At 32.9% G+C, this 21,641-nt stretch overlaps 1 protein-coding gene across 1 annotated transcript; it reads right to left on the bottom strand.

Annotated features, from left to right (window-relative positions):
• Positions 1 to 1,110: 1,110 nt before the first annotated feature.
• Positions 1,111 to 10,887, bottom strand: LOC145240179 (L-xylulose reductase-like). Its single transcript, XM_080103765.1, has 6 exons — positions 10,773 to 10,887; positions 9,503 to 9,657; positions 8,628 to 8,670; positions 6,048 to 6,212; positions 4,382 to 4,499; positions 1,111 to 1,363 (listed from the first exon to the last, which is right to left on the bottom strand). Exons 1-6 carry the CDS (start codon positions 10,845 to 10,847, stop codon positions 1,260 to 1,262), a joined length of 660 nt encoding a protein of 219 aa, XP_079959891.1. The 5' UTR covers positions 10,848 to 10,887; the 3' UTR covers positions 1,111 to 1,259.
• Between the last annotated feature and the right edge of the window lie 10,754 nt (positions 10,888 to 21,641).

The following is a 21,641-nucleotide window of genomic DNA, read 5'->3' as shown; positions in this document are numbered from 1 at the left end:
TGGCTCACAAACATAAAAAAAATCACAACACAAATTCTGCAAATATCAGTTGTACTTTGCATGTGTGTGACATGATTAACCGTCTTACCGCTAACGTTCACACCTTGGTTGATGTCAGGTCATCTCTGCCTCCTAAACTTTTCTCATCTGATCCAAGCAGCAACCTGCAATCGACTATCTCTAACTGAAAAATTGTTGTAAAACTGTCACAAAACTAATTGCCACCACTAAAACTCTCTGTGAACTACCTCTGAATATTTCGACCTTTATGTCCGGTTTTTTGGCCACCATAACTTGATTAACAATCCTAGTTCAGATGATCTTTGTGTGCTTTAGTGAACCACTTACTCCCAATTGTCTTTCTACTAACCTTGCTTCTTATACTTATTTCCTCTTTTTATTTTAGTTTTTCCACTCTTTTTGTGTGTCTTAACACTTTAGGGAATGTGAATAGTATCACTCTTGCTATTCTTCTAATCAGAGGACGGTAAGCAATTAGCAAATTATGATTGCAGCAAAGCTAGAAATTTGCTGGTTGATACATTAGATAAAAAAACAATTTATGATTGAATATCATAAATTGTAAGAAAAACAGTTAAAAAATATATATACATTAAACAATTGGGGGGGGGAACAAAAAAAAACAAACAAACCAGAATAACATTTTTCTTACTAAGCCAACAATGGAAGCATATGTTTGTTGGTTATGTATCCATTTGCACTTTTCCTTAACTGAATTTTAGCTTTCTGCAAATGCAGTACAACCGAAAAGACCAATTTCTTTTATGAACGTTTAACTGAATGTTTTCGCATTTTGAAATTTAAGCCATTGGACCTAAAATTCTGAATATTTTACTTCTTAAAAGGAGTTTTTCTTTCACCTTTCGGATTTAGAATGAGGGGGTCATTAGCCATGCAAAAATGTTATTCCGAGTTTTTTTGTTTTAAATTGTTTGGAATAATATATATTTATTCATATATATATATATATATATATATATATATATATATATATATATATATATATATATGTATAGTTCACAATGAGAATAGAATAATGCATAACATATTGGGAATAGTTCCCAATTTCAAAAAATGACAAAACACGCAGAGGAGAAAATTTTTACTTATATTGTTTCAAAGTTTTGCATAAACACAATTTTTTATTTTTAGCACCATAATTTTTGAACATTTTCTGGAAAGAAGACTTAGTAGAATCGTTCAGAGAAAAAAAAAATGGAATCCAAGTCAAAGATTTATTAGCAACAAAGGGTGCCTCCATCAACAGGATGAACAGAACCGGTGGTTGACATGGATTTATTGCTCAGCAGAAACAAAATGGTGTAGACAACATCTTCAACCTCTGGAAAAAAAGGCACAATTAATAACTCTCCATAATAAAGACCAATGTGTGTATATGTATATATATTACATATATAATAATACATATATAATAATAATGATGATGTATGTATGTGCAAAAGATTTAGCATTTTTGTAATGAGAATAACAAATTTTAATTTCCTTAATATTATTTTTTATAGTTGTTTTCAAGTGTCAATAATACCAATAATAAAAACCATTATTACCTTATAAATTTATTAATCTATCAGCGATGACCAAGTAGAAGTCTTGCGTGATTTTCAATTGTATTCATTGTACTTCCCACACTGCACTAAAGATTGAACCTTGGACCTCCAGAAAAGCTTCACTTAGAAGTGAATTGTACTTAGATACTTTATCCATTATGTCACTACTAAAAACAAAGAAAGATTCGAGTTTGGTAAAAAGATTCCCGAGTTTGACAAGATACACAGGAAGACAGTTTAAAGTTACAGCAACCGAAACGTTTACAAGTTTTGACATAAATTTTCTTGAATTAAATATTCATATAAATATTGTTGGCGCAGCTGAGATAAGTAGGTCCAGCAGACGAGCCTCGTTCTGAAAAATCTTGACAGTTAGGTTGTATGAAATGTGACACCGGTGCTTCGTTATATTTATAGCAATAAACGTTCAACATTTCTTTGAATTTTTTTCTTTCTTTAATTCTTGGAATTAAAAAAAAAAACATTTTTTTTTAAAACTTTTAGCTTAACTTGCTTTTATATTTCACCATTTCGTTTTTTTAGTAATAAATGCTTTTCTACATTAAATACCGACCTTGTGTCTAACTCTGCCCTCATGGGGTGGCAAGTAAATGGGAAGTAATATGGCAGCTGAAAAACTTTTTTTGACCACCATAAAAGCATTACAATACATTTAAACCCTGAAGAATTTCCGCCATGCGCACTTGTTGTTCTAAGTTAACTAGCCACTACTTGTGTTTCAAACTTTAAAAAAGAAAGCGCTTTAAAATAGTAAAAAACACTAAAGCTTTTTTTTTCGTTTTGGAAAAGAGGTTTCAGACGCCCCTATTATCCCAAAGAACCAGCTATGTAAACACTTTGCAATATTTTTCAATAATTATTTGAAACAAAAAAAAATTTCTTTAAAATCAATTTTTATTTAAAATTAAGAAATTATTTTCTAAAATATTTTGTTTATATGTGTTGACATTTTGTTTTTAAGCAAAATTAAGAAATTAATTTTAAAAATATTGTTTATATCCTTCTTTATTCAAAACGGTTACTTTTCGGTAGCTTCACCAGTTGTTAACCTAAATTTTCTGAATATCAGAACGAGGCTCGTCTGCGGGACCTACTTATCTCAGCTTGACCATATTGTTAAACTATTTTCATGTCAAATAACAGGGGGATGGAGGAGGATATTATGAAAACATAATTTTTAATCAACATTTCTCATTCTTTTTACATCAGAATTTGAAATTTTGAGAAAATTCAATGTTTCTTTTTTACATGGTAGTCACCACTTATCAAGGCCCAGAAGCCACTCGGGGGATAAGGGTTATTGCATGTATCAATGGGATAATATCGCGGTAATCATTAGTAATGAAGATCTGATGAAGTGTCTTACTTAAGGGGGTGGTTTATCAGGAATTTATTGATGTTGGACTTGAAGACATCCAAGTTGTAGTCAGGTGGGAAACAGGCAAACGGAAAAGAGTTTCACAGGCGTGCACTTCTAAGAAAGAAGCTTTGCTCATGGAATCTACGTTTTGATTTAGGCATAGATAAAGAGTGTGGAAAATTATTGACAGTAGTTTCAGCTAGACGGGTGTTTTTTGTGAAAGATTGGCAAGGGGGGAACCAGAGATTGGAGCTCAGACGAGCACTTTCCATGGAAATAATGATAAAACAATGACAGGCTCACAACGTCTCTTCTGTGAGAGAGAGGTTGCAGAGAAGAGAAAAGGGCATCCCCCCACTAAGACACAAAGACTATTTTTTACTCTGTCAAGGCAGGATAGGCTGTTTTTAGCAGCTACTGCCCGGATATGGCAGCAGTACTCCATCCTTGGATGTACTTGGCTTTTATATAGATAGAGAATTGCACCAGCAGTGAGATATCATCTGGAATGGTAGAAGGATCCTACCATTTTTCCAGCGACCTTGGCAACAGACTTGATGCACGTGTTCCATTTCAGAGTAAAGGTCAATCCCAGATGCTTGTCAAAACATGGAGCCTCCCCAAGACGAGAGCCATCCATTTCAATTGATGCCAGATGGGGATCAGAGCTTGGTTTTAGATGCATTAAAAGTAACCAGCCACCTCTTCCCCCACTGTACCATGCGCTCAAGATCAGAGGAGAGAGAATCAGAGAGAACTTTGTCATTTACGGCCTTTGATGTGTTGCCATAGATGGTCGTGTCATCAGCATAGATGTCACAAATGATTTAAGTATGTGTTTTGGGAGATCATTGATGTAGATCAGGAAAAGAGTTGGGCCCAGGAGAGACCCCAGCATTAATACTGTGGGCCTCTGATTTCTGCCCATCAACCACTACTCTTATGAGCCTATCAGAGAGAAATGATTTAATAATTGGGGAAACGTTTCCAGTTATACCGTAGCTGGAAATCTCGTGAAGTAGGCCTTGTCATACCTTATCGAAGGCCTTTGATATGTCAAGAGCAATTGCCCTAGAAAGGAAGCCTTTGTCGAGAGATTCACTAATCTTATGAGATATAACCGTTAGCACATCTGCTGTAGATCTAGCAGAACGGAAACCATATTGCATGTCACTAAGAAGGTTATTTCTGCTGAGGTGGTTGACTATTATGCACTGTTAGCTAGTTAAGCATAACAGATCAATAAAAATATTTTAAGTGTGACAGCCGATAATCAAAGTTCTGTTGGAGGTGCCTGGATGCATATAAAAGTATCTGCCCATTCAGCAATGAAAATGCAATTTCAAACAAAAATATAGAAAAATCCTTGGGGGTGGGGGACAATGAAAAAAGCTAAAATCTTTTAACTTACCAGCAAATTTTTTCAATGGAATTCGATTGAGCATGGCTTCAGATTTGGCTGGATCACTCCAGTAGGTCAAGCCCATCTCTGTCAATACCACAGTTGGGTTGACACAATTCACACGAATCTAAACCAAAAAATTCAAAATATAAGTGAAGTCTTATTGGGGCATAAAAAAAAACGATCATGATTCACGACTGTTACTTTGAAACATTTTGTAAATAAAGTTATAACGTTGAAATATAAATTAAATAATTCAAAACATGAAGAAGCACTTTCTGTTGCTTTATTCTTTTCATATTGCACTAATTGGGTTTACTTTACATTAGCATTATAAGCACACATCTATTATAAACACATACACATTATATATATATACAGGGTGACCCCCCCCCCCCACCAAAAAAAACGGGCCTCAACTCTAATTAGGTTGAGACATTTTCTAGAATCAAAATCATCTAATGGATCTTGATCAAAATTACAACAAGGATTCCAAACATAAAGTTTAGTATATTCTGTTATTTTAAATTTCGTAATGGAACTTAAAAGTGATGCAAAACTGTTCTGTTCGGAAATTAATTTGACTTGTGCTGAAACGAGTATTCTTCTTCGATAGTTGTAGCTAACAAGATAGTTACCATAGTAGTGGTCACCGTTTGAATACTTGACCCCTGTTCATCTCGAAGGACCAAATGAATGCGAGGACATGTGTTCTGTTTCTTTGGCTGCATTATGCACGGATGTTGACTAATACCGCCTTGCTCGTTTATTTATTGCCGTCAAGTTGCATTGTGATATTTAGATTCAAATGATCTCTTATTCAGCAACAAGAACCTGCATCTAGGAATCACTTGAATGCTAGATACCATGTCGTTCAGTGACCATTATCTGAAGAGCCTCGGATGCTGCCAGTTTAGATCTTCATCTATTTCAATGTAAGTGACGCAAAAAAGACGGAATTCTGGTTTGGTTGTTTTATGTCATACCAACCCTTTTCCAGTTCTTTAATGCTGAATTCAGTCATTTTTGTAAAACGTTTTTATACTTCAAGTTCTTTATATCTTTAAATATTTATTCATGGTGTTTGGTTTGCTTGTTTTATACAGAAACAAAAATTTTGTTTAGCTTTGCAGAACATGATTGAGTTTTTCCATTATAAAATATTTATCAACATGATGTATCGCACCAGGACGGTAATGTGGTGTTAAGTTCTTCAATCTTTGAGGTATAACTCATCTCCAGGAGAAGAAAAAAATTTGCACATACAGGGTGACCCCCCCCCCCAAAAAAAACAGTGGACATTCAATTGTTTTTCTGAGCATTTTACAGTCAATGGAGAAAACAAAGGCCAAAGACCCTAGTGTTTTGATGTGATGTTTTGAATATAATAAACTAGTTATGACCAAAGTTTCATTTCATTCGGACAAAACACTAAGAAACGAGGCCTAATTAGAGTTGGGGCCCGTTTTTTTTGGTCACCCTGTATTCTTTTTTTTTTTTTTTCCTACAAGACTTGATTGTCATAATCTTCAAATAATTCCAAGCAAACTACAACATCCCCCTTAAAATTTTACACGCTTTAAAGTTCAAAGTTGACAACTGAAATGCTTTCCTTTGAAAAGAGATTATTTCAAAATTTGAAAAATTTAATGAAATATATGCTGGTCACACGCACCCCAAAAGGTCCTAGTTCCAAGGCCATAACTCTGGTGAGTGCATCAAGGGCGCCTTTGCTGCTACAATAAGCAGCATGATTTTTCAGTCCAATAATAGACGCTTGGCTGGAGACATTCACGATAGACCCTCTGCGTGAATCTGCAATCATTCTTTTCACAACCACCTGAAGTGCACAAATTTTGAAACAATTTTCAGTGAATAGAATGATTTCATCAAGAAAAAATATCCAAAATGAAAAAAAAATGTGTGATAAATTTTTAAAAACTAAGAGAAACTGCTAAAGAGAACATTTTCTTTTTAAATTGGTCATGTTTATTGATGCCAATCATTTAAGTATATATTATGCACATGAAAATTATTTAGGTTGACAAGAAAGTTCTTGCGGTTTAGATGAACATATCTTGGCTTAAACAAAAGATTTATTGATCGCAATAAGCACCATAAAAATGAACACACTTTTGCCAACACAAACAGGTGTATTTATGTCAATAACATAAAATCTTGTGTTCTGGTGGTGATGAAGTCACAAAATATTTTAGGTTTACATTTATTTTCTAGTAGTATATAAGTGGCAATTATTTAAGTATGTATTATAATACATATAAGATTAGATGAAATATTCATAATAAGAATTAATATATATATATATATATATATATATATATATATATGGCTGAAGTTTCTTTAGGCATGGAGTCAAAAAAAAAAAAGTAAATGGCCGCCAACAGCAGGGAGACCCAGCAGAATTTCGACTATGATATTTGCAAGTTATTACAACTAGCCGAGCAAGGAAGCGTTTAAAATCAGTTGAAATATATGACAACAATTATAACCAGCATGGCATCTGAAAGTTTTGGTTATGTATTTTAACTTTAGTAATTTAAAACTCCATCTGTTATTTATGATTGCGTTGTTATAGTTTTACTTTAAGTTTAAATCTATGAGTCCCATATGATTTTTAAAAAATTAATTTGGTTAGATTAAATGATCCAATAAATGAATCGACTCGATAAGAACATAGCAATTTTATTATTAATTTTTGAATACACGCTTCCTTTTCATTGGCTGACTTGCAAATGGAAAAAGGGGAATGATTAATTTTGCAAAAAAAAATAGGGGTCTGATCTGATGAGCAAGAACCCCAAAATCGACAATGAAGACAGCAATGATCACTGAGGATCACCTAAATGCATTTGAATATATTTTTCAATGGCTTATGCCACTTAACACAGGAAAATCCACCTGACTACAAATGGGATGTCTTCAAGTCTAATATAAACAAATTCCTGATGAACCGCTCCCCCCCCTTAAGTAAGACACTTTATCAAATCTCCATTACTAACGATTACTATCCCATTGATTACTATACACGCATGAACCCTTATCCCAGAGTGGCTTCTGGGCCTTGATAAGTGGTGACCTCCATGTAAAAAAAAAAAAAAAAGTCTCCCTGACCAAAACAGAGTCCATACAAACTACTTACTTAAAGATGCAACAATTGGAATATTTTGTTTTTTAGTCATATAAATTACATAATCATTATATATATATATATATATATATATATATATATATATATATATAATTATTATTATAATAATATATATATATATAATTATTATTATAATAATATATATATATATAATTATTATTATAATAATATATATATATACATATTATTATTATAATATATATATTATTAATATTATAATAATATATATATTATTATTATAATATATATATTATTAATATTATAATATATATATATATACATATTATTATTATAATATATATTATTAATATTATAATAATATATATATATATTATTATTATAATATATATTATTAATATTATAATAATATATATATATATTATTATTATAATATATATTATTAATATTGTAATAATATATATATATTATTATAATATATATATATTATTAATATTATAATAATATATATATATTATTATAATAATAATATATATATATTATTATAATAATAATAATAATATATATATATTATAATAATAATAATAATATGTATATTATAATAATAATAGTATATATATATATTACAATAAAAATAATAATATGTATATTATAATAATAATAGTATATATATATATTACAATAATAATAATAATAATATGTATATTATAATAATAATAGTATATATATATATTACAATAATAATAATAATAATAATAATAATAATAATATGCATACATACATACATAGCAATTAAACATATTAACTTGCTTTCTCAGAGTTTTACTAGCAGGCTTTTATTTATGAAATGCAGACATTTTTTTTGTTTCAGAAAGCTTTATAATTTCAGACATTTCTCCAATTCTCCTGAACAATAGCCCACTCTAATAATACAAAACTAGTGACAATGGTGAATAAATGTGTGTTTTTTTTCATTTTTTTCTAAAAAGAAATTGATGCAATGTGTTGTTAACCAAAAAGAAAATAAATGACTTTTTTAGTTTGCTTATAAACAAAAAGAGTTAAAATAACCTTGAGAAAATTAAGTTTTTTTCTTGAAGATTCACAGAAATATCAAAGTTGACTTGCCTGTGATACATTCACTACTGCATTCAAATTGACACTGAATGTCCTGAAAGGTTGAAAGTCAAAATTATTCAAATACACATTATGTATTAAGACGTCTTTAGTTATGAGGCAAATACAATATAATAGCAAACACACAAACTATAGTTTTAAAAGATTTTAAAAGGTGTTTTCAATAATTATTCTTTAAAAAATATAGCACAAAAAGTGTTTTCAATAATTTTTATTAAAAAAAGCCCTACTAATTTCAATAATTTTTAATTAAAACAAGACTGAAAAAACTTTGCAATGATTATCTATATATCTATAAAAGTGAAAGTGTGTATGTACATTTCCCTACACAATAACTGTCAATTTTCAGTTTACAGACTCAATATTTAATATACAGGGTATGGAGATTTGGGAAAATCTTTGTAATCCATTTTCGGCCAGAAATTTGGCTGTTAAGGGGGTCAAAGTTTAACGATTTGACCTTTGAGAACTCTACCAAACTCCTCCACCAATTTTGGGTATAAACAATTGAAATTTTAGATATAGGTTCCTTGGACATAAATCTAACTTAATAACTTGATTTGAGCCCAAACAATAAATGTGTATGCTAACTAATAATGTGGAAATCAAAACATTTTTAAAAAAAGGAAGGCCAGAAATTATGTATATGTGGACTAGTTAAGATATGATGATGTCATCAGAAGAACTAATGAACATGATGGAAGACTGTGAAATATGGACACCTCTAATCAATGAATGAGCTTGAAAATAAGCAATTTAAGGAAAATGGGCTGTAATAATTCTCCTGTCTAAAAATAAAAGTTCTTAAAAAAAAGAAAAAATAACTGTGGAAACAAAATAATTGAAAAACTAATAACTAAACTTACTGCTCAAAGTCTTCTTTCTTAGCTTCTAAAAACGAATTCAGGATACCAATGCCAGCGTTATTGACTAGAAGATCAATGGGTCCAAGGGAGGTAACTGTGGAACAAGTTTTGTCCCAATCACTCAAGTCACACACAACGGCATGAATTTCAGGGCACTGTAATAAAAGAACATGTTTCAGGACAAAAAAAAAAAAAGTACACACAAAAGAAAGTAAATTTATTCAATGGAACAAAAATAGACTACAAGATTTTCTATGTTCTTTTCTGTGACCATGTTGGTTATTGAAGTGATACCATATTGAATACTGAAGTTGAGGCCCAGCAGAGCAGATTCTGTAGAACTTCTAAAATAATACATTTAAGTGAAATTAAAAAAACAAAAAAAAAAACGGTTCAGCTGTTTCAGAGTCTATAGGGAACAAGTTTACACATACAAGTTGGTTGTTTTTGTTTTACGGCATATCAACCCTTTTCAGGTTATTTAATGCCGAATCTATTGATTTTGAAAAATTTTTTAATAGAATATATTTGGTTTTTTTTTTCAAGTCAGTTTCTATTTAACCCATAATTGGAACCCTAACAGGTACTACAACTCCGGGTCAGAGTGGACCTGGGAGCAATGGCAATTAAAGGGTAGCTCTACACTTCCCAAAGCCCGCAAGCTGGGACCTCACCATCGGATATAATTTAAGGTCATATCCAGGACCCATATATACAAAGTGCCTTTTATATAAAGAGAGATATGACATTAGTAAGTTTTCTCGTTGAGATTATTTAACTTTTTTTTAAGCACATTTTTAACATATTATATAAATAAATAAAAAAAAAACATGCTTATCAGGTCCAGAAGCCACTCGATATGAAAAGTTAATGAAATGGATGAATTGTTAGTTGAATGATGAATAATATTTTTTATTTTTTTATAACATTTTCACCCCAAATAAAGCACAGTGGAATTAGAAATATTTATTGAATAAAATCCATGCAACATCTACAACTTTAATAATGAACTGACATCTTGCTGCCCAATTCCCTACATAGTATCCCAGTAGCTGTTGCCCCTCATAGTAGCCCCCTACACCAAAGTGGCAATGCGCCTTGTTTGGGATGAAAATGTAATAAAAAAAATAAAAAATATTATTCATCATTCAACTAACAATTCATCCATCTCATTAACTTTTAACGTCGAGTGGCTTCTGGACCTGATAAGCATGTTTTTTAGTTTATTTTCATTTATTTATATAATATGTAAAAAAAAAAATTATCTGACCTCTGCTACTAATGTTTTCAGGTGTTCTTCAGTCCTGCTGAGGGCATAGGTTTTGGCACCACATTTCGACAGCATCTTTGCCACATCTCGTCCAATTCCAGCATTTTTTAAATAAGAAAACAGAAAAACAAAAAAAATTAAATTAAAATATACAACAATTATCTTTTCCTGAATTATAAACATACCATAATGTTATGTAATTCATGCACCGAGGAGAGCCTCCAGAGCCAACAGCCTTGTGTCAGCCTGATATACGTGAAAACAAAAAATAAAACAATGAGATCACTTAACTAGTAATATCAAAGCAGAGAATAAAAATTGAATCAGCCTATAAATAGTATGACAATTTTATGACAAACCTTATTTGTACATATGAGGAAAGTTCTGTTTGTTCTATTTGCCCATAATGACTACAGATAGAACAGCTACTACACTTTGAAATATTTGCACAAGACATAAAAATTATATTTTAACAAAGTACGAGACATTTTCTAGTCATGCTGATAAAGGATGACCAACAACACCCATTTTCTCACACTTTAGAAAATGTCTATCGTACTCTTAATTAGAATCATCTATGACCATAATACCACATTTACTCCAAGTGACGTCCTACTAAGAAATTTCTCAAATCATCCAAAAATTTTATTGAAGATAAACATAACGTTTTCATATCAGTATATACGAGCAATGCATCAACCTTGCGTCAATATCAAGGTCAAATAAATTTTTTTATCTAACTTTACTTTAAACGTAAGAAGAAATTCAACTTTCTTTACTTATTTGTGTAGGGGTGGAACTTTGCTGCTTGTCGGGGGTATTTTCATCGAGTGAGTACAAGAGCTTTTAGTCCGTCAGAGCATCCACCATTAAAATACTTGTAAAACAAGCAGAGGGATGCAACATTTCGTCGATGGGTCGAGGGTTCACGATAAGTCCTTTGCAAAAACAGTGGCTGAATTTGCTATCCATACGCAATGGAGCCTTTAGTTTGATTCCTCTGCGGGAATGTTAGTTTGGGTTTCCTTTAAAAGGATCCATGTTTGTTCATGGAGAACACGGTTGGCGCCCAATTCGGGCATATTTGGGACCTCGTGGTCTCTGGAAGAAATAGGAATAAATTCCTATAATCAAATATATCATGCCAAACACAGTAGAATATCATCATAGGATAGAATAAGTTCAGCAATTATGTTGTCTCTGTATTTAGAGAAATGTCTTTCCTTCACCCACTGTTTGGTTTCCATGAAGGTAACATCCTGGCTCTCTGAAACAGAGCGTCGCTGTTATGAGTCCGCTATCTACCGTGTTCATTTATAGACTGAAATAATAATACATGAATACAAATTGGCACCAAGATTTGGCGCATTCAAATTAAACCAATGACAGACCGGCTTACAAAGCATGTAGGCAGCCAAAAACAATATGGCGGCTGTACGTGGAAAATTTCTCACACCATCAGTGTCTACGTTTTTAGTGGTTTTTAACCCCCAAAATACCTGAACCATATTGGATAAGTTTTTGTGAGTCACCCACCAAATGTAAACAGAATTTTTGTGAAATATTAAATGGTTCGGTTAATGTCGGCGTGTTACTTACGTTAAAATGGTTAATTAAACTGCAGAAGCACCTGTTAAAAAAAACATACAATTCTATAATTGAATATCCCCCCCCCCCAAAAAAAAAGTAACCATAAAGTGGGTGCATTTCTTCATAACTTAGAAACTACTTGTTTCCTGGAATTTAAAACGTTATGGTTATTTTAAAGGATTTTCCAGGGGTGGAAAAGAAAGCCCCACCCCCCAAAATAGTGGTCACAAAGTGGGTGCTTATTTTATGTTAAATTATTAAATAAGTTATTCCCCACTTTTTTTAAACTAACATTTCTTTATATCTTGGAAACTACTCTTTTGTCGTAATTTTAAACGTTATTTTCGTTTTCAGCGACCTCAAAAACCTTTAAGAGTGGTAATTTCAAAGGAATTTTCGAGGGTGGACTGATTGATTCTTCATATTTACCCATTTTTCGATAAATCGACAACTTTTAGAGGTTTTTGTGTATGCTGAATACGAATATTGCACGGAAAATTAGCGCAGACAAATAATTTGAGATATAAATACCTGTATTATGCAACGTAATTTCTAATAGTTATCTGTGTAGTTAAGTCTACGAGATGCAAACGTTTATTCAACATCATTTCTTTCAGAATAAACACTCCCCCACCTCTCCATGTTAAGAACGGCTTTCAGAATACCCCCCCCCCACCAACTTTCCCATGTTAAGAACGGCTTTTAGAATAACGTCCTCCACCTCCAACTTCCCCATGTTAAGAACGGCTTTCGGAATGGAGCTGAAAAAAATATATGAGAATCGATGACCTTTATTGGTTTTCGGGTAGGGAAAATTAGCGATTAGTGCAGACAAATAGTTTTCTGGGATATATATATATATATATATATATATATATATATATATATATATATCACTAGCTGCACTGATGAGCTGTGATACAGTGGAACAGTACTATATATATATATATATATATATATATATATATATATATATATATATATATATATATCCCCTCACCAACTTCCCCATGTTAAGAACGGCTTTCGGAATGGAGCTGAAAAAAAATATATGAGAACCGACGACCTTTATCGGTTTTTGGGTATGCTGAAAAAAAAAATTACCGCAGGGAAAATTAGCAATTAGTGCAAATAGTTTTCTGGGATGGATGGATATATATATATATATATATATATATCACTAGCCGCACTGATGAGCTGTGATACAGTGGAACAGTACTATATATATATATATATATATATATATATATATATATATCCCCTCACCAACTTCCCCATGTTAAGAACGGCTTTCGGAATGGAGCTGAAAAAAAATATATGAGAACCGACGACCTTTATCGGTTTTTGGGTATGCTGAAAAAAAAAATTACCGCAGGGAAAATTAGCAATTAGTGCAAATAGTTTTCTGGGATGGATGGATATATATATATATATATATATATATATCACTAGCCGCACTGATGAGCTGTGATACAGTGGAACAGTACTATATATATATATATATATATATATATATATATATATATATATATATATATCCCCTCACCAACTTCCCCATGTTAAGAACGGCTTTCGGAATGGAGCTGAAAAAAAATATATGAGAACCGACGACCTTTATCGGTTTTTGGGTATGCTGAAAAAAAAAATTACCGCAGGGAAAATTAGCAATTAGTGCAAATAGTTTTCTGGGATGGATGGATATATATATATATATATATATATATATATCACTAGCCGCACTGATGAGCTGTGATACAGTGGAACAGTACTATATATATATATATATATATATATATATATATATATATATATATATATATATATATATATATATATCCCCTCACCAACTTCCCCATGTTAAGAACGGCTTTCGGAATGGAGCTGAAAAAAAATATATGAGAACCGACGACCTTTATCGGTTTTCGGGTATGCTGAAAAAAAAAATTACCGCAGGGAAAATTAGCAATTAGCGCAAATAGTTTTCTGGGATGGATATATATATATATATATATATATATATACCTGTATTTTGATATGTTAATCACTGGCGGCCATGTTGTTAAAGTTTCGTCTTTTCCAAAATCTTAACAAAATTTCACTGTTTGGTTTCCAGTTCAGCTTTATGCTTATAAAGCGTGCCAGCTTGGAGGAAAAATTTGTGGAGTAACCTTGTGGTGTCAGTCTCGCTTTTAATGAATAGGTATCTGGCTAGGTATTGGTGAATATATGCCGAACGAATGCCAAGCCTCCGTACAAACTGTTTAATATCAAGCCACAAGCATTCGATATTCTGCGTGTGCACAGAAACAATGGTCAATAAAATCTTTTGCTTTTTTTTAATTTTCTTCCTTTGAAGATTGTAATGCTGGGTATGGGGCAGCCAAACCAGCTGCCAACATTGCCCTGCTTTTTATTACAACCAACCAAGAGATCTTTTTAGTATCCTCGTTGTTCCCTTAAGTGCAATTGTCTGGATCTCTCTTGGACTTGGTTCACCAGGAATATTACTTAGGTAATGGTTGATAGCGTGATGCGTATAGTACTTGTGCAGATTTGTATATGTTTTCCAGCAATTGCTATATATTACCGATTCTGGGGGAAACAAACTTTTTTATTAATGGGAGTAAAGTTTGCTTGTCCCTTATTTCGTCTGCTCCTGTTAAAGCCATAACAAAACTATGGTTTGAGACCCACTTGATTCTGCCAAATAACCAGTTGGCTGAAGATTCTAATTTGGTTGTATTTTGGCCGAACTATCAGGATTTCATTCACTTCGACACATACTCCTTCGCCACCTATGGACTCTTGGTGTTGGAGCTAGTGTTCACACACTTCCCTGCAGTAAGACCTCCAGTCTACAGTGGTTTGGTGGGCCATATTCAAACACTCTCGCATCGTTATATGGTCGCAATGATGACAGGAAATGATTTACATAAACGACTATTTTCCAAGCTGGCATTCGTGCAATGAAAATTCCATCATTTTCACTCACACTCAAATTGCAATACTTTCGTTTCTTCATTTTTTGCACCACTGTGAAGTTCGTGCATCGCCAGATATTATTGTCCTTGCGAAACGCACATGGGCTATTGCATCTAGGGCATGTTACAGTATTTGGTAAAACACTGGTTTCTGACAAAACGCGCGGCTTGTTCATTACACTGGATACAGGAAATTTTCTTATTTTTTCTTCCTTTCAATTTTTTCTTTGAAAAATTCTATAATTTCTTTTAAACTTTCTTGAACTTTGAATTATCTTGAAATTTAATGTCTTTAAAATTAATTATTTGGTGGAATTAGCTTGACTTTTGAATTAGTTTGATTTGTGCAGTCATACACACACACGCAAATAAACGAACATTTATTAATTTCAATTTTCCCCCATGCATTTTGCACAACAATAAGTTCTTCCAGCGACGACACAATTTCAAATACGCCCACACACTTTTCTCACAACAACAAAAGTAAAATGAACATATTTCTGGCAGACGTAGTTGGCGACAGTATCACGTGACACAAGCGACCAATGAGAAAATTCCGAAGATTTTTAACGCTTTTCCAAAAACCAAAATATCAGCAGTAGCAATCTTGTTTTTGGAGCCAGCCCAAAATGTATAAAAACGCATCAAACAGTCTTCTAGAATTAATTCAGTTCATTTCTTTTCTTCTCGTTTCGACGACACATGAGAACATGCCTCTCGTCTGCAAAACATTGTCGCTGCCAAAGCCGTCAACACCATAATTACACACGCCACGCGGACACCCCAAAATCACTTATGCACACACGCATCCATTTTGCACATTTCCTAATTAATACCAAGGAATTACTTTCCTCATGGGACTTTTAAGTAAGGCGAACTTCGCCAGATAAAACACAAACTTTAAAATAATCTCATTATTTTCACACAGGACTTTAACCTTCTAAACTCCTGGATTTCACAAAGGACTTTCATCTAACATTCTAATCATAATGACTTCGAAAGAACTTTCACCGATCGAATCTTTGTTTATTCATCTTGTTTATTTTGCTAAAAAATAAATGCAGATCATTTAAATCAGAAGGAGGTGTCATTTTGTTTTAATCTTTTTTTATTATTTTGTTTGGAGCAAAGAGATTTGATTCCACTTAAACCTCTGCACTCCAACAGATTACACGCTTGTTGAATTTTGTTGAGATCGTCTGCTCATGCTCACTGCAGCGCGCGCATGCTCAATATACCATTTCATTGAAACCAAACAAAAGATGGCGGCCAAATAAAACTACTAGAAATTACATAACAAAATACAAGTATTTATATCTCGAAAACTATTTGTCCATGATTTTTCCCTGCAATATTTGTTTTCAGCTGAAAACTTGTAAATGTAGTCGTGTTTTTTTGTATTTTTTTTAGAAAATGTTGAGGCGTCTTCAGTTGGCATAACGGTGAACATTGACCAACGTTTATTTCAGCACGGTCCGTAATCTGCATAAGTACCAACTTTTTGCAAATGTTTATTTTAACTGTAACACAACGCTGACCATTCTATGCTGTTTAAAACGAATCTGGCATTTAACCCATCGCAAATTTACCGTTTGCATGGTATTGACCCCTGGACCCTGGGACTATTTTGCGCCATTTCACTGCTTTCATTAACGCTTTTTCTTACATGATGTGCACGCACGTAGTAAAGTGACTTGTCACATTGTGGAGGAATCTTTAGCGGACATTTGAAATAAAGTTTTCAAAAAACAGAAGAAAAAAGTGGTTCATTTTTTTTGTGTTGTTACGCAGTTTTTAATGCTTTTTAATTAATCTTTTAGATCAAGTGGCGGACATACACGAGTGAGACCCCTCTAGCGAAATACACATCGGCTCCAATGTTTACGCAGTTCGTTTGAGAGAGCGCTTATTATTCTGAAAAGGAAAGAATTTTGGTGTGTGTGTGGTCTAGTTTGTATTTATTTATTTATTTATTATGGCTTGACCTTTGCATTTTTTCGGATCATTTTATTTTTTTATGGATATTTTTTATGGATATTTTTTATCTTGAACTTTGCGGATTATTTTGTTATATGATTTTTGTTTTCTTTTTTTGGATGGATCCCCACAATTAATTCCTCCACGTGGATACGGACTTGCAACCCTAAGGGACTTTTCATTTTTACCCTTTTCCATCTCCCCGCTAAGTAAGCGGTGTTTTTTTTTTTATAGTTTAATTGTTTGAAAAAAGATTGGTTATTTCTCACCAACAACTCTTACTTGTCTCCTTCAGAACATTCAATTAATTCAGTCGAAGACTTTCCTTGATTATTTCAATAAAACATTCAATTACCTCAGTCGCAGGACTTTTCTACTTCATTACATATAGATCTTTTTATACCTCAGTTGAGGAACTGTCTTTTTTATTACACTAGCATGGCTACCCGGCGTTGCTCGGGACCGTATAAACAATGAAAAAACAAAAGCAGATATTGAAAATATGTTTTATTCTTAGGGGAGAGGAATCTTTCATCTCAAGTTTTAGCGTTACAAACAAACATTTGTCTTTTATATATATAGATAATGACAGGTTTTTTGGGGGGCCCCCCTCGAAGATAACTGATCAGTTGACCAACTTCTAGTGGTCCGTTTGACGTGAAATTTCGATATTTGTCATCCGGGTGATGGGGCTTTGATATGATACCAAATTTGTCAAGTTTGGTTCCGTCTTTCAAAAGTTTTAGCGTTACAAACAAACATACATACATACACACAGACGTTTGGCTTTTATATATATAGACTAGCAGGGCTACCCGGCGTTGCTCGGGACCGTATAAACAATGAAAAAACAAAAGCAGATATTGAAAATATGTTTTATTCTTAGGGGAGAGGAATCTTTCATCTCAAGTTTTAGCGTTACAAACAAACATTTGTCTTTTATATATATAGATAATGACAGGTTTTTTGGGGGCCCCCCTCGAAGATAACTGATCAGTTGACCAACTTCTAGTGGTCTGTTTGACGTGAAATTTCGATATTTGTCATCCGGGTGATGGGGCTTTGATATGATACCAAATTTGTCAAGTTTGGTTCCGTCTTTCAAAAGTTTTAGCGTTACAAACAAACATACATACATACACACAGACGTTTGGCTTTTATATATATAGATGTGTAGATTAGATGGCCATGCTGAAGAATGTGAATTACTTTTTCTCTAAATATTCACAGAGATACAAGAAATATTAAAGTATAGTTGAATATATAGTGATTGGAGGGGGGGGTGAATACATGTTCAGTTAATTATAAATTATGACTATTTAGAACAATTAAAACAAAATTGTTCAAACATAGCTCAACCTCAGAACTAAAGTATATTTTAGCATGTATTTTATGTTATTTAGGTATGTAGGAAAAGTTTTAAGGGAAATAAACGTTGATTGATACACACTTAGTATAATAACAGATAGCATGTATGGTATTAGCTTCCAAATGCAAGACAAGGATAGCTCAAGCGAAAAACTATGCAACAGGATCGACCAACGCGAAAAAGAAAGGCTGTGCAAGATGACCATTGACCCAACAAATGACCATTCATCCTTTGTCAGGTCATTTTGCACATAATGTTGGTCAACTTCAGACATAAAAAAAAGCTTTTAATTACCCTCAATTTCGTTTCAAGAAATACCTTTCAGCAGAGATGGAGAGAAGGAGTTGCAATTGAGAATCAACAATTTTTTGTAGCAGTTGGAGTTGTTTTCTTAAAAAAAATAAAATAAAATAAATTTAAGTCTAACATTGAATTATCTCCGTCACAGAAAGAGACTTTCGACCAAGAAGAAACTTTCGTATCTTCTCTTTTCTTTTACAATCATTTATAAAAAAATAAATATTGTATTTAATTTATCGATTCATCTCAGTCATCTTTGCTTACTATTATTCAACTCAACAGTCAACCTCCTGAATTATTATTTTTTGAGTTTGTGACATCAACACGCTGGGGACCCGCGGGGCCTGCAACAATAGTGCTGAAGAGGATGGTAGTAGTGGTTTTGGTTTTGTGACCTAAATCTTTGGTCAGTACAGAGAGGTACCCTGCCAGTAGATGGAGTGCTCATATATATGTATATATATATATATGTGTGTATATGTATATTTGTATTTTTATTTATTTATTTATTTTTTTTAATAATAAATGTATTCATTGTCTTTTTTCATGTAATTCTCCGACTTGAAGTTCTCGTTTTTATCTTATGTTCCTGCACTTTTTCAGGGAGTAAAATGTCGTTTTTTTCTTTTTGTTGGTAGTTGTATTTTACGTACATTTTTGCTTGTTTGCAATGTAACGTTTCAAACGATCTATTGAAACTTGTGTATGCGTGTTTGGGTTCGTTTCTATTAGGAAATATTTCGGTGTTCGTTCAAGTACAATGTAAGGACATGAATAGAGTGCTTCTAATGGTTTTCGAACGCGGTCTATCCTAATTCAAACTTTATCACAGGTTTGGAGTTGATTTGGTACGTATGCTTTCTTTGTTGATTTTTCTCTGTTTGAAAAATCTGTCAGATCAAATTTTGCCATTTTGTAGTTCTCTTGTAAAATTTTGTGTAATTGTTTCTGTATTTTCTGTACCAATGATTAGTTGTGGTAATAACATTTATGTACCTGTGACCGCATAAAATGGGGAAAAATTGGAGCAGTTGGGCATACTTCGAATTCCCAAGAGGACTATTGGTAGAGCTGAAATGCTAGATTCTTTTCGGGCCATTATATCTGCTTTATAGTTTTGTGGGCTCTTTCTATAAGTCCGTTGCATTGTGGATAATAAGATGTTGTTTGTAGCCTATAAAATCCAATAATTTTTGACAATTCAAGGAATAGTTCACTTTCAAATTGTGTGCCTCTGTCAATTATAACATGGAATGGGATACCAAAGTGAGTAATCCACGTGTTAACAAAAGCTTCTGCTACAGTTTGTGCTGTAATATCTGCTATGAGTTGTGCTTCTAGCCATCGACTGGTTCGATCTATACATGTTAAAACATACCGACATGGATTTGTATAAGGATTATTGGCACATTTTGCTGGGGGTAATGGTCCAATTATATCAATGTGTACAGTATGGAATCTTGATGATGGTATTTCCAACGTTTGAATTGGTGATTTGGTATGTCTGTATATTTTTGCTTGTTGACAAGATGTGCATGATGCATATAATTCTTGGATTGTTTTATCCATGTGTGGCCAGTAAAATCCAGCCTTAATCATTTTGATAGATTATTTTATTCCAGGATGTGATACTGAATATAAACTGTCGAAAATAGATTTTCGTAGTGTACATGGTACAAAAGGTCTAGGGTATGACGTTGATGTATCACATAACACAAGTTGATCTTTTCCAGATAATGTGAATTTCTTTAAGTCTGGATAGGATTGTATTTCGATGTCTGTTTTCTGTGCATCTGCGAGTGCAGGGAGGTCGTACATATCTATTTGTACAGCAAATGTTGGGCGAGATAAACAATCTGCAACTATATTTTGGTCACCCTTCACATGGTCAATATCTGAGATTAATTTTGTGATAATGGCTAGTTGTCTTTGTTGCCTATCTGATTTTGGAGGTTTTAGACTGTAGAATGAACCGCATATTGGTTTATGGTCTGTCAGAAGCAATACTTTGCGACTTTCTATTATGTGGCGAAAGTGTAATACAGCCAAATATACTGCAAAAAGTTCACGGTTGAAAGTGGAATATCTCGTCTGTGTTGCTGTGAGTTTTTTTGAGAAAAACCCTATTGGTACTAGGGTTCCATCTATGACTTGATGTAAGGCAGCACCTACTGCATATTTGCTGCTGTCCGTGACCAGTTGATACTGTGTACAAGTTGGTTGAGGGTGGGGTAATTCTGTTAGGTTACCCAGTATTTTTGTCATAGTAGAGAAGGCTTCTTTTTCCAAGGTATTTAAGGTGATTAAACCTTTCGGTGTTAGTCTCTTTCTCTCAGATAAGGGTAAGACTAATTTTGCAAATCCTGGTATTAATTTTCTATAAAATCCTACCAAGAAATCTGCGTAGGCTTTTTGCATCTTTACGGCACGGAAAAGATTCTATTTCTTTAACTTTATTTGCGGTTGGTGTGATTCCTTTTGAGTTGATTCTAAATCCTAGGAAGTCAAGAGACGTCACATTAAAGATGGATTTGGAAAGTGATATTTTTAGGCTGTTGTTTTCTAAGATTTGAAAAACTGTGTCGATATCTTGTTTGTGGGATTGTTCGTTGTCACTGAAGATCAATATGTCATCTATATAAATGAAAACAC

Source organism: Euprymna scolopes, chromosome 19 (assembly GCF_053919585.1).
Source record: "Euprymna scolopes isolate OS-2025 chromosome 19, ASM5391958v1, whole genome shotgun sequence".
NCBI lineage: Eukaryota > Metazoa > Mollusca > Cephalopoda > Sepiida > Sepiolidae > Euprymna > Euprymna scolopes.
Note: the sequence above shows the minus strand (reverse complement) of the source record. Positions and strands in the feature narration are given on the sequence as shown.

Bases quoted from the DNA above. Each gene is read 5' to 3' on its own strand.
- LOC145240179 (XM_080103765.1), bottom strand. From the start codon at position 10,847: ATGCTGTCGAAATGTGGTGCCAAAACCTATGCCCTCAGCAGGACTGAA. The intron at 9,658-10,772 runs GTCAGATAATTT...CTTTTATTACAG, and splicing joins TGAAAACATTAGTAGCAGAG to TGCCCTGAAATTCATGCCGT. The intron at 4,500-6,047 runs GTGCGTGTGACC...TTTTTGGTTTAG, and splicing joins TGGAACTAGGACCTTTTGGG to ATTCGTGTGAATTGTGTCAA.